The sequence below is a fragment of the Mesoplodon mirus genome, assembly GCF_964341445.2.
Source record: "Mesoplodon mirus genome assembly, chromosome: 7".
Classification (NCBI taxonomy): Eukaryota; Metazoa; Chordata; class Mammalia; order Artiodactyla; family Ziphiidae; genus Mesoplodon; species Mesoplodon mirus.
This window is the reverse complement of record NC_138983.1, coordinates 97,118,445-97,132,060: the sequence shown is the minus strand read 5'-3', so window position 1 is coordinate 97,132,060 and position 13,616 is coordinate 97,118,445. Positions and strand designations below refer to the sequence as shown.

At 45.5% G+C, this 13,616-nt stretch overlaps 3 protein-coding genes and 1 pseudogene across 4 annotated transcripts in view; all 4 read left to right on the top strand.

The window, feature by feature from the left end:
• The window catches only part of LOC309808894 (centrosomal protein of 78 kDa-like), a 981,446-nt pseudogene that overhangs the window by 340,676 nt on the left and 627,154 nt on the right, over window positions 1-13,616 (top strand). The gene's annotated exons all lie outside the window — the stretch shown is intronic.
• The window catches only part of LOC309807680 (interferon regulatory factor 6-like), a 445,413-nt gene that overhangs the window by 197,769 nt on the left and 234,028 nt on the right, over window positions 1-13,616 (top strand). The window lies entirely within an intron of this gene.
• The window catches only part of LOC309808078 (forkhead-associated domain-containing protein 1-like), a gene marked incomplete at both ends in the record, with an annotated part of 196,499 nt that overhangs the window by 123,099 nt on the left and 59,784 nt on the right, over window positions 1-13,616 (top strand). The gene's annotated exons all lie outside the window — the stretch shown is intronic.
• Window positions 1-13,616, top strand: part of LOC309808079 (forkhead-associated domain-containing protein 1-like) — a gene marked incomplete at both ends in the record, with an annotated part of 92,131 nt that overhangs the window by 26,924 nt on the left and 51,591 nt on the right. The window contains one exon of the mRNA XM_082628086.1: window positions 8,465-8,735. Coding sequence (XP_082484212.1) covers window positions 8,465-8,735 — 271 coding nt within the window. The remainder of the gene's footprint in view (window positions 1-8,464; window positions 8,736-13,616) is intronic.

Below are 13,616 nucleotides of genomic sequence, written 5' to 3'. Positions count from 1 at the left end.
TTAAAAAAGAGCTGGAAATATGTGGTTCTAAATATACATACACATATATATGCATTTGCAAATATAGTAATAATATAATTACATTGACATGGATCTGATAAATATACTAGACATTAACATATTATATATACAACGGATGCATATTACAAATTTTGCCTGTTTCTTCAACTGGAAAGTTTTCTTTTAAAACTGTGGACTGTTGGGAATTCCCTGGTGGTCCAGTGGTTAGGACTCAGTGCTCTCACTGCTGAGGGCCTGGGTTCAATTTCTGGTCAGGTAACTAAGATCCCCCAAGTGCACGGCGAGGCCAAAGAGCTAAATAAATAAAACTATGGAATGTCTTCCCTGAGTCACTTTTGAAGCAGAAATTTGGGATTTGTAGTCTGAAGCCTGCTGTAGCTAGAGAACTATTTATCTATCAAAGTTTCTCTAAGCAGCGTTTTACTACTTGTCTTATGATTGGTTCCTTGGTCTTAAATCATTCTTCTCTGGAGATGCTGCTTTACTTTTATAAGTTGAAAGGTAAATTTGGTGCATGATGACAGTCTGGTGGGTTTTATTTGAGCGTGTCATAACCTTTAAAACAACTTTCACTCTGAGTACATAGTGATGCTTATGCTAAAGTCTCAGTAAGCATACTGTCCAGGAAATTTGATTGTTTGCAAGTGTCAGAAAACCAACTAAAACTAGCCTAGGCAAAAAAAAAAAAAAAAAAAGCTCATGGAACTGAAAAGGCCAAAAGCTGCAGCTTAGGCCCAGCTGGATCCAGGCGCCCAAATCATGGTCAGGAATCTGACTCTTTCTTCCCTGTTAGCTTCCCAATCTCAGACAGACTCTTGCCTCACCTGTAGGAAAGTAGCCACCAGCAGCCCCAGCATCCTACAAAGCAGCAGTTCCAGGGAAAGAGCCAGCATCTTCATTGGCAGTGGCTTGGATCACGTGGCTTCCCCTGAACCAATCACTGAGGCCATGGGCCAGGAATGCTCTGATTGGCCAGGCCTGGGTTATGGTCTCACCCCTGGGGTGGAAGGGTCAGAATTCTATGGACTCAGGATTGTCAGGGAAAGGGTGTCTTCCCTGCAAAAAAATTAAGGTGCCCATCCAAAAGATGGAAGAAATGGATGCGGGGGAGGCAAAAACAAAGAAGATGTCCATGACATTAGGAAGCATTCCTATTGCCTAAGTGGAGCCTTCCGAACGGGATTTGCTACTAGGGATGTGGGGGGAGGAAAATGACGAATAATCCACTTTTCCATTGGAAAAGTCCCAGGCCAGTCTCCAAGGAAGCAGAGTTGCTCATTTCTCTCCTGTGGTGAACAGGTGTGATGAGAAGCTCAGAGTCGGGGCCTTAGTTGTCCATCCCCAAGAAGGGTGGTGTTTCCACATTCCTGGGACCTCTGAATAGGGCCCGTTGTTGAGGAGGATGTGGCTTTACTGTACCGGGGTTTGAGGAGCCGGCAACGGAGTGAATGACCAGAGAGCATGGTGCCCTTCAGAACAAAACCTGTTTCTTGTCAAGCTTTGTCATCTCCTACCTGACCTTATAGGATTTCCTCTACCCTGTGCTCTTACAGGTCCTGTGGGGACTTACTGATGTGATGAGAACTCCTGAGGCTGGGTGTTTTATATTAAAGGCGATTTCCCGAGACCAGTGAAGTGGAGGGCACGGGGCAGCAGGCAGCCTCAGGCTCGGCCTCCGCAGCAAAAACTCACACAAAAGGACCCCTGAGGCTGTGTTGTCACCAGATGTCTACAGGCGATGCAGATGACATCGGGGGAGGTGGAGACGGGAGCGCGGGCTGAACCCTTAGCATCCTGCTGAGACAGAACCCGGACCCGGCCAGGAACCTGGCCGCGTCCTGCTTCCTCTGGCAGACCACACCCTTTGTTACCAAATCAGAACTACGTTGCTCCTTCTCTGAACTTAGTTGATGATCATTCATTCATTCATTCCGTCTCTCTATCTGGCAAGACCGAATTGAAGCAGGCCAAGTCTACGGGTAGCAAAAGCTATTTGCAAAAATCCGGCTGTTTTCTCATTAGATTCTATTTCCCATTTTATGGACTGACCAGGAAGCTGATTAGAACTTGAAAGGAAAGGAAAAACCATAAGATTGAAGATTTACAAGAAAATGGGAAAATTAGATGGGCCAGATCTCCTTTAACACAGCTGGGAAAACCCCAAACGAATGGCTTTTCTGAACAGCTCAAAGGGACTTAATTCTTTTAAGTTCCAAAACCTAAAAATAATGTATAACTTGGTGGTTCTGTGTTCTAAATGTATAACCCTGATTTCTCACACTGAAACCCCGTACATGATTTAGCCTTTTCTTGGGGACATAGAATTATTATCCGTCTCTGAGTTATGGTGACATCCCGGGACTTGTTGAGATAAAGGCCATTTTTCCTGGCACCATGTAGCCCCCTCTCCTGGCTTCTGAGTTCTACTGGCCATGTTTTCTAGTCTCCATTCTGTCTTTCCAGGTCCATGGCTCCTCCATGCTGCGGTCAGTGTGCCTGCTCGCCACCATCACCCCTACCCCCCAGGCCCTTCCATACTGTGGGAATTAAGCTCCACATCTATGTATGTTAAATTCTTCTGTAAGGAAGCCAGTCTCTTCTCCCTCCTTTATGTATTTACTCACTAATGTATCTATGTCAGTATGGACCCATGTATACTGATTTTACACTTTGAGTTATAATCCAATACTCATTAACTATTACTTTGCTCAAATTCTTCCAGCCTTGGCCACTGGGGGCTCTTTCAGGTTGGTTGCTGTGTCCTTGAGCATCTCCCCACCTTTTCATTTTGGGCACTTCCTTACTCTCTGCTGTTACAAGATGTGCCAGGCTTATCATGTATTTTCCCCATCCCAGCCCCAGAATCAAAGTGCTTTTTATTTACACTATATTTGCCAACTGTTCAGCTCAGTCAGCGAACACCTACCATGAGTAGTAGGCACTCTGCTGGGTGCCAGCACAGCCAGCGATTGGCTTTTAAATATTTAATGACCAGCTCTCTGGGAAAAGTAAAGTACATGGATGCATAGCATAAGGTTTACTGATATAAAGAATGTGTAGCACAGTCTTTCCATGTAACAAGAAATACATTACCCTTTCTTGTAAATTCTATATAGCCAGCTGAGTCTCACAGAATGCTTTCATTGACTTTAGCCGAACTCTTGTATCCATAGCCAATTTCTCATTGCAGTTGACGAATGAGAGAGTTCCCAACCTGAGCACTCGTGGGTATTTTTGGATATTTTGGATTTATGAATAATACAAGTGAAAAAAGAAAGACGTTAGAACTTCACATGTTCATCAGTGACATGAGTGACTTTGTTGCTGCATCAGATAATAATTTTCAAATACTCGAAGAACGTTTCCTCAATTTTTTTTTCTATTCATAACATAATGGCTAAAACACAACATGCTTTTGTATAATCTGCATTGTTAACATTTTCTCCATTACCATCTTAAGTCTAGGCAATCAACAAAACAAACAAAGAAACAAAATCAAACTCTACATGAACCACCATTATTAAACCTATTTATAAAATTTTTAAAAACCAAGCCCTGATTTATAGCATTTCCTGATTTCTATGGTGTAATACTCCCTCCACGGTCAATTTCAAGCTCCCAATGACACATCCCTGAATACAGAGATGGAAAGAGAGGTGTGGTAACACATCACTGTGTAGCATTTCCAACAGACACATATAGTAGAGTGAAATAACCTCAAGAGCATAGGTAATAATAAAATAGAGTAAAATAATTAGGAAGGGGTGACTTTTAAGTTTGTATCACCTTTGTTTCTGATATAATTTAATTGTAAATTTATGTAAGTTAATTCTTATTAATGGCTATGTTTATCAACCAGTTGGCAAAATTCCTGGACATTTAACAATCGGTTCTCGTGGGCGGGTACCAGCTGACCCCAGGACTCCTCTGGTACAGCAGTAAACATACCACAGGTCTTCCCAAATTGAGGCTGGGGTCCTCTGAGCTGCTTCCAGGGCGTGGCATGTACCAGATGAATAACACTTCCATAAGACAGTTGTCAGTGTTCCTAGAAAATCCCATTTCTAAGTAGCCCATGTGATGTCTTGTGGTTTTTCACACCATCTAATGTTCATTTCCTTTTTTTAACTCGGAAAATATCCTATCATTCACTAACCAATCATCTAAGATCCGTTTGTGAGTATGGAAAGCAGGTAATAAATCATGACTTCGAGTAACCTAGAAGTCCTAAAAGCACAGGTATTGGAGTCAAATTGTGTCACCACTTCCTGGCCGTGAGATGTTGGGCAAGTCATTTAACCTCTCTGAGCTTCAGTTTCTTAATCCACACAATGAGGGGTAAAATGCCTCCTGCAAGATTATTCTGGAGATCAGATGAGATGACATGCATTAAGTGCCCAGCACAGTCTGTGGCACATCTGTGGCTTCTCTACACAGTGGCTCATAGCCGTTGTATTGTCCACAATTACTTACAAATGGCAGAGCACATAACAAGCTCTCCAAGGGCAAGGTCTAAGTTTCCACCTTCTCTGCAGGCTCCAGGGCTTCCTGGCAGAATTCATGTGTACTGTAGGCACTCGATGTGCAAACTACTTCGAATTTTTTTTAGTGTTTCCCGTTCAACTTACACTCTTTACAGGGTTAGAAGCAGATATTGGGGAAATAACACAAAGAACAAATAGATAATTTGAAAAAAAATGGACAGTGATTTCTTGAGTAAATCATTGACCCGTGTTTATTAAAGCTAATATAAATTCAGTCGTGGTGTGGTCGTGGTTAATCCAGGTGGTTGACAACTTGCTATTTTAAAGGTAGTATGGAAAAGAAATCAGGAGTATCACATATGCTATCTCAAAAACAAAACAAAAAAACCAACCATGGCAACATACCATATGGTCAGAGAACAGACACAAAGAAAGAGAAAAGGCATTAGTGTGTATTTTTAAACTAAAGTTTCTAAAAACAGACTTGGGGACTTCCCCGGTGACACAGTGGATAAGAACCCACCTTCCAATGCAGGGGACACAGGTTCGAGCCCTGGTCCGGGAAGATCCCACATGTTGCAGAGTAACAGCCCGTGCACCACAACTACTGAGCCTGCGCTCTAGAGCCCACGAGCCACAACTACTGAGCCCATGTGCCCCAGCTACTGCAGCCCATGTGCCTAGAGCCCACACTCTGAAACAAGAGAAGCCACCGCAAGGAGAAGCCCATGCACCACAACGAGGAGTAGCCCCTGCTCGCCGCAACTAAAGAAAGCCTGCACATAGCAACGAAAACCCAACACCGCCAAAAATAAATAAATTTAAATCTAAACTAAAAAAATAATAAAAACAGACTTGTTGATAACTGACATTGACCCCATGCTTCCTGTACAGCCCAGAGCTGGCTTTTAAATGTGAGTCGTTTTCTTATGTTTGCTTTTCTCCCTGCCTGTTTCATTGTAGTTACCATCAGCAATTTCTGAGAAAACCTTGACCGTCCCTGTGATAGAGCAAGCCGGCAAACTAGAGAAAACCCACTTTAACCATCCAACTAAAGCTACCCTCAACCAACACGCTTCAGAGAAAAAAAAAACACTTTATTTTTTAATTTTTAAACCCGAAGAGCTTGGAGTCTGCTGCATTTACACATCTTTGGCTCCTTCCCCATAGGGGCCCTATCGTTCGGGCTCTGTGTGCTGCAAGCGACAGAAACCAGCTCTAGCCGGCCTCAGGGATGGAGCACTTCAGGGTAGCACCCGAGCCAAGGCTCAAAACCAGCTTCCTTATTTTCCCCACCATGTTCACAGCAGCATAGTTACAATAGCCAAGAGGTAGAAACCATCCAAATGTCCGTGACGCTTAATGGATAAACAAAATACACTCTAAACTGTATGATGGAATATTGTTTAGCCTTAAAAATGAAGGAAATTCTGACATGGATGAACCTTGAGGACATTATGCTAAGTGAAATACGCCAGTCACAAAAAGACAAGTACCATGTGATTTCACTTATTTGAGGTACTTGGTACTTAGAGTAGTCCAATTCATAGAGACAGAATGTTGGTCACCACGGCTGGGTGGCGGAGGGAATGGGGAGTTGTTGTCTAATGGTTAATAGAGTTTACGTTTTGCAAGACGAAAAAGTTCTGGAGATCCATCTCACAGAAATGTGAAAATACTTAACACCACTGAACTATTTACTTTAAAATGGCTAAGATGATAAATTTTATGTTGCAGGTTATTTACCACAATTTGAAAAATAAATAAACAGCTTCCCTCTCTCCATGTCTGGACTCCACTCCCTCATGCTGGCTGCATTCTGAAGTCCCACCAGGTCACTCCAGATCCTGGTGTCCAGCCAAGTCTTCTTGGGTCTCCTTGGCTCTGATTGGATCACTTGCCCCACCACTGAACCAATCAGTATGTCCAGGGAGTGTGATTGGTTGATTGCTTAGCCCCACCCACAGCAATGGGCCAACAGATTGGGAGGGAGATTCCTGGAATTTCCAGAAGAGCCAGGTGGGTTGCGGCCTGTCCACTACGGCAGTGAACCACTTGAGGCATGAGATATGAGCACTCCCTTCAGCACCCTGGCAGTTAGTGGGCAGTGAGGCACATCTACCTGAGCATCCCAGCACAAAAGGGAATTCCTCCACACTACCCGTGGTCTCTCGATTTGTTTTCTATCAGGCGGGGGTAAAACATATTCAAATTTCCCCCTTCCCACCTTCAGCCCTTTCATTCGATAAATCTTTATTAAATCGATGAGGAAAGGTTATAGGAATGATTGAGGCAAGACAGCCCCAGAGGAGAGGACGGGAAGGGATCGGATGGATGGAGAAGTGAGTGCAAGGCAGGAGCAGGACACCTCAGCTTCTGAAAGGAGAGAAAGGAAGAAATCTTAGGTGGAGACCGAGGTGCCCACAGTGGAGAGAAATTCGAATCTTCACATAAGGTAACAGAGTTCTGGAACACTGCCAAGTCCGTTCCTGAAACAGGTTTCAACGGGGCCAGTGTCATCATAAATGCTGGGCCAGGTGTCGCCAGGCAATTGGAGTTTGATTTTCCCGAACAGTGTTCTCCCTGACTCCAAAAAAGTCTTCAGGGGAATTCACCGGATTCTTGACTTGGCTGGGAAAGACTGTAGCTAAAAGACTGGTTTGGGAACCTGAGTGAGTGGAGAACCTTCCTCTTGAATACAATCCAGCTGGAGCTATAGGAAGTTCTGTCTGCCAGTGCTCCTATTTTGGAAGCATTCTGTCCTGTTTCTCATTACGTGTCTGCAGTCTGCAGAAAGAGAAACGTGACCGCCACAGGCGGCAAACCTTTGAACTTAGCTTCTTCCTTGAAAAGTGTGTTTTCTTCTGCCAAGAGACTGGGGGCGGGGCAGAGAAGGGAGAGAGAGACAGAGAGGGAAAGAGCTTTCCAGAACCCCAGTCCCACCACCCTCTCCACCACCACCTGAGCTTGGTGAAGTCCTTAACCTCTCCAAGCCTCATTTGTAAGCTAGGAATAAGGAGAGCCCCTCCCCTTCAGGGCTATCGCGAGAAATCGGTGAGTAATTACAATAAATGGTAGCATTCACGATGTCACGGTTTAACCACTAGGCTCGGGGAGGGATGGCCACAACAGCATTAACCAAGACAAAGCCAGGTGTCAGCACCTCTCAGCATTTGCTTCTCCCGGTATAGATGGATTTTGATGTGCTCTCTAATGAAAGTAGCTACAGACATCTTCCGCTGGATCAGATGAAAAGAGGTTCCCTTGATAGATATTTATGGAGCGTCTGGCAAGAATCAGATGTGGCAGATGTTGAGGATCACAGGTTAATGAGCCAGTTGGGGTGCGAGCCAGTTGGGGTGCCTGCCACCCCAGAGCTCTCGGCTTCGGGGAACAGGTGGAATGGGAGTGCCAGGGAGACACATAGTGTGGACGTGTGTGTCCCGGAGAGCTGGGCTTGAATCTCGGAGATGTGTTCATTCATTCTTTCAACCAGTATTTAAGGACCTACTGTGTATGTGCCAAGGGTTTATTCTAGGAGCTGAGGATACGGTGCTGAGCAAGGTAGACAAAAAGCTGTCAGCCTCTCAGAGCTCAGAGGTGGCGTTGTACCAGCTCAGAAGCTCACTGCCAAATCTGTGATCCTGGGAAAGTCACTAGGTCTTGCTCAGCCTCAGGCTCGTCACAGAGCATCAGGGGTATTAAATGAGGTAATGCATGTGAATCTCTTGACTGGGTGCCTGGCACGAAGGCTGCACCCAATAAATGGTGGTGCGATAGTGTGCAAGGTGACCTATGGTGGGAACCAACATCCCAAATTTGGGGAGTCTGGGAGGGCTTCCTGGGAGAAGTGACTTATACGCCGAAATCTAGGGCAGCAATTATGTCGCCGGGACAGAAAGGTGAAGACCACCCCAGCTGCTCGTAACCTCCCCTGACCCTCTTGTCTGCCCCTGCAGGTCTCCTTCCCATGGGTGAGGGGCCCAGCACCTTGGCCAAGGCCACAGCCACCTTGGGCCACCCAGCAACTGAACCAGTCACCCTCACCAACACAGACCCCCTTCTACCCGGGCATCTGGACAGCGCCAGTGCAGAGGAGCTGGTCGCAGGGGTCCCCCGAGCCCCCCATGGTCCCACCAGCCTCCCACAGGCAGCCCATGAGTGCCAGCAAGAAGATGTTCTCCTTCGAGGTGGACAGAGCCGCCCACAGCGTTCCCATCATCAGGCAAGGTACTCATGGGCGCTTCCTTGGTGGCTTAGGGGAGGGGCTTCTGCTAGGAGGATGGGTCTCAGTTTCTGCTTTCCCCTTTTTTTTTAAATTTTTATTGAGGTGCAGTTGATTTACAGTGTTGTGTTAGTTTCAGGTATGCAGCACACTGAATCTGTTCAACATATACATGTATCCACTCTTTTTTAGATTCTTTTCCCATATAGACCATTACAGAGTATTGAGGAGAGTTCCCTGTGCTATCCAGTAGGTCGTCCTTAGTTATCTCTTTTATTTATAGTATTGTGTATGTCAATCCCTCTCTTCCAATTTATCCCTCCCCCCTCTTATTCCCGGTAACGATAAGTTTATTTTCTACATCTGTAACTCTATCTCTGTTTTGTAGATAAGTTCATTTGTACCTTTTTTTAGATTCCACATATAAGCAATATGGTATGATATTTGTCTTTCTCTGGCTTTTGCTTATGTTCTCTGGTTCTGAAGTAGAACATAATCAAATGTGAAAAAATTGGGATAAGCAGAAAGTTAGAAAACAGTAAAAGATAAGCTGTCACCCTTATCACCAGAATTCTCCCTGTTGACTTTTTGGTACAAACTCCTCCAAGACTGTGCTCTGCCCATCTGCACACATCAGTACCTCTGTGGTGAGTGTGTGTGTGTGTGTGTGTGTGTTTGTACATATATATGAATATATCTGAATGTGTATCAGAATCTAAATTTATATACTTCGACTCAGATGTACAGACATATTGGTAACTGAAATCCCTCTTGCCTTAAGAGGTTTTTAAATATCTTATTACCATTTTACAGGTAAGAGGAGACTGAGGCTTAGGAGAAAATTACTTCTCCGGAGGTTATGTATTCAATCTAATCTAATCTAACGCTTTTCAGTCAAATTTAAGGCTGGTTATCTCAGTGACTGTCACTCACAGCCTGGTCACTTTGGGAACACACAGCCATCAGGGTTTCCTTCTCCCCCCTCCCCCCGAGAAGGCCTCATGGCATTTGGGGAGGAGACTTCCTGTCTGTCACCATCCTCTCGGCCTTGCCAGCCTTACTGGCAGAGTAGCTGGCTCGACTTAGTCCCTGGCATGATTCGCAGGTTTCTTCTGTGGCCACTGGTGTGAAGGTCCCATTCTCTGTTTTCTGCGTCCCAGCCCCAGACCCCTCTGAGTCCCCAGGTCTCTCGATGCCTCCACACCCTTCCCTGGTCTCACTCAGGACCACTCACCTAGTCACTTCCCTCAGCCATTCAAATAACAGTTATTATTCTGAAATATACAGACTAAGGGGCAAATGAAAGGTATCTCTGCAGTTTACATAATCATCATCATCATCTAAGGAATGCTCATGTACCTACGACCCAAGTTAAGAAATTACTCAGCCATTTCCCCCCAGCATTTTAATGTGAAAACTTTCAAACATACAGCAAAGCAAAAAGAATTTTACAGAGACAGCTCTCCTCCTAATTCTACCGCTAACACTTTGCTGTACTCTTTATTACATTTCTGTCTACCCATCCTTCTTGTCCTGCATTAATCCATCTTATTTTTTGGATGCATTTCAAAATAAATAGCACACATCTGTAGTCCTCCCCCTAAATGCTTTAGCACATATACCATTAACTAGAATTCAACATTTTTGTCTCCTTCATGTAAAATGAACACACAATGTGTATTAGTTATCATGATTGCATAACAAATTCTCCCCAAACGTAGCAGCCTAAAGCAAAAATCAAACATGTGTTATCATCTATACGGTTTCTGTGGGTCAGGAATTTGGCAGCAGCTTAGCAGGACAGCTGTGGCTCAGGGTCCCTCGTAAGGCTGCAGTCATCTGAAGGCTTGACCTGGGCCGCAGGATCCACTTCCAAGATGGCGTGCTCACATGGCTGTCAGCAGGAGGCCCCGGCTCCTCACCACATGGGCCTCCCCAGAGAGTGGCTCGAGCATTCCCATGACACGGCAGCTGCTCCTCCTGAGCAAGTGATCCTGGAGGACAAGATGGAAGTGGCAACATCTCTTGTGACTAAGCCTCAGAAGTCATGCTCTGTCATTGCTGCAATATCCTGATGGTTACACAGGGCGTCACCCTCCAGTGTGGGAGAAGACTACACACGGGCCTGAAGACCAGGAGGTGGGGATTATCAGCAGTCATCTTGGAGGCCGGCTACCACAGCCTGCCCTCGGGTCCTCAATGATTCACACTCCTCCTCCTCTCTCCCGAGGCCCCCCAAAATCTCACCCCAGTAACAGCATCGGCTCAAATTCCAGAATCTCGTCTAAATCAAGTCCAGGTACAGATGGGGCTCATGGGTGTAGTACCTTACATTCAGCTCATCAAGTACTACTTCCAGAAATCTGAAGACCTCTGAACAAAGGGTCTGTCCCTCATACACCCAGCATATATTGGTGGGACAGACATAGCATAACTGCTACATACACTCCTCTTGTTCCAAAAGAAGAAAAACAGGAAACACACAGGAGTCCCTGGCCCAAAGCAGTTCTGAAGTCCAGCTGGGAAAATATCGGCAGTTCCTTGATTGGGCTTCAGTCCAACTCTTGTCCAGAAATGACTTTCCAGGGCTCTTGTGTCTGCCCGCTGGTCCCTGAGTTCCGCCTTCTGAGTCGTCCTCCCTTTCCTATGAAAGGTGTCCCATGGATGTGGCTGCATAGTTTTATAGCCTGCTTCCTGCCTGTAGAAGCTTGGGGGTCCAGACGCTTCTTTGACTTTTGTGGGTCTCTGTCAGTCTGAGTTGGCAGTGCTTCTTATTGGGGTTCATCCTATTAGGCAAAACCCATGCCCACAGATTTTTTTGGACCCAAGCCCTTCCACCATGGACTTCTGCAAAGACTGACAAAGCACAGAAGCTTCTTAGAAGCCCAGTTCTTTGACCGAAGGGTTCTCCTGGACACTGCCCTGGATCTGTATTCTTAACAAAGGATTTTACAACCACACCCTCAGCTTCTTCTCTGGACTGTGTTTTCTTGAGAGTGCCCTTGATTTGATCTTTGCCCAGAACCTGTTTCTTACATTTCATTTGCCACCGGGAGAGGCAGGGAATTTTCAAGCCCAGAGCATTGCCCTGGTTTAACAGCCCTTCCTTTAACTGTCTCTCCCCCTCACATTTCACTATAAGTAGCAAGAAGTAACCAGGCAGCACCTTCCAAGACTCTGTCTGGGACTCTCTCTAGCTAGACCATTCAGCCTCATCACAAACATTTTCTACCTTCCTCATGACCACAGGCAACGTGTTAGGAACCCTTCTGCCACCACCTGACAAGGATCCCTTAACCCCAGTAACATTTTCCTCACTTTCCTGGGACCCTTCCCTCACTGCCTCCTCAAAGGCCATCGGGCTTCTACTAAGACTATTCAGGCTTTCTCAAAGACTCTTGGCCAAAGTCCTCCAGCTTCTGGCCACTGTTCCATCCCAAACCACTCCACATTGTAGGGTTTTTGTTAAATTTTCCACCACTCCTGGTGCCCAAACCTGTATTTGCTACTTATTGTTGCATAACAAATTACTGCAGGATGTAATGGCCTAAAACAACAGTAAACATTTATTATCTCATAGTTTCTCTGCGTCAGGAAGTTGGGAATGGCTTAGCTGGGGGATTCTTGCTCAGGATTTTTCATGAAGTTGCAGTAATGGTGTTGGCTGGGGCTGTGGTCCTCTGGAGGCTTGTCTGGGGCTGGAGGACCCACCTCTAGAATGGTTCACTCACATGGCTTTTGGTAAGAGGCCTCAGTTCTTCACTAAGTGCACCTCTCCATACGTTGCTTGAGCATCCTCAAGCTGCCAGCTCCTCCAGACAAGTGGTCCTAGAGAGTGAGGAAGAAGCTGCAATGCCTTTTATGATCTAACCTCAGGAATCAAACTGTGTCATTTCTGCAATATCCTTGGTTACATAGAGAAGCTTTGTTACGGACTGAATTGCATTCCCCCAAAATTCATATGCTGAGGCCTCAATCCGAATATCGCAGAATGTGACCATATTTGGAGATAGTGTATTGAAATAGATGAGTAAGTTAAAATGAGATGATTGGGTGGGCCCTAATCCAAGGGCTGGTGTCCTTGTAAGAAGAGAGAGAGAGACGCCAGGGATGCACGTGCACAGAGAAAAGGGCATGTGAGGACACAGCAGGAAGGTGGCCATCTGCAAGCCAAGGAGAGAGGCCTAACCCTGCCCACACCTTGATCTTGGACTTCCAGCCTCCAGAACTGTGAGAAAATGAATTTCTTTTGTTAAGACCTCCTGTGGTGTTTTGTTATGGCAGCCCAAGCTAACTAACATAAAGTCCATCCAGTATTGCAGAGGATGATGCAGGGGTCTGAATACCAAGAGACAAGAAGCAGTGGGGCCATCTTGGAGACTGCCTACCGCACCCTGAAAGGTGTAGATCTTGAATGTGTTCACTGAGTTTTGCCAGTCGTGCACACCTATGTAACCCAAATTCCTATCAAGATATAGAACATTACCATCACCCCAGAAAGTTCCCTCATGTCCCTCCCCAGTCAATTCCCAGCCCCAGGCCCCAGAGGCACCCACTCTTCTGAATTCTTTTCCAGCCATGGATTAGATATTCCTGTTCTAGAATCTCAAGTACACAGAACCATGTAGTACATGTTCCTTTGTGGAAGGCTTTTTTCACTCAGCATAGTATTTCTGAGATTCATTCATTTTGTTGTATGCATCATGTTCTGTCTTATGAACATATATACAGGGTTTTTGGGGTTTTTTTTTTAATGCGTCCTTTGGACACATGGCACATGGGCTGTTTCTTTTCTTTTTTTCACTCCGCCATTTAAATTTTTCCACTGTAATCACCGGTTTCTCCAGTGCCATGTTGAACTTGGGGCTTCTCTAAAGGACTTGCAT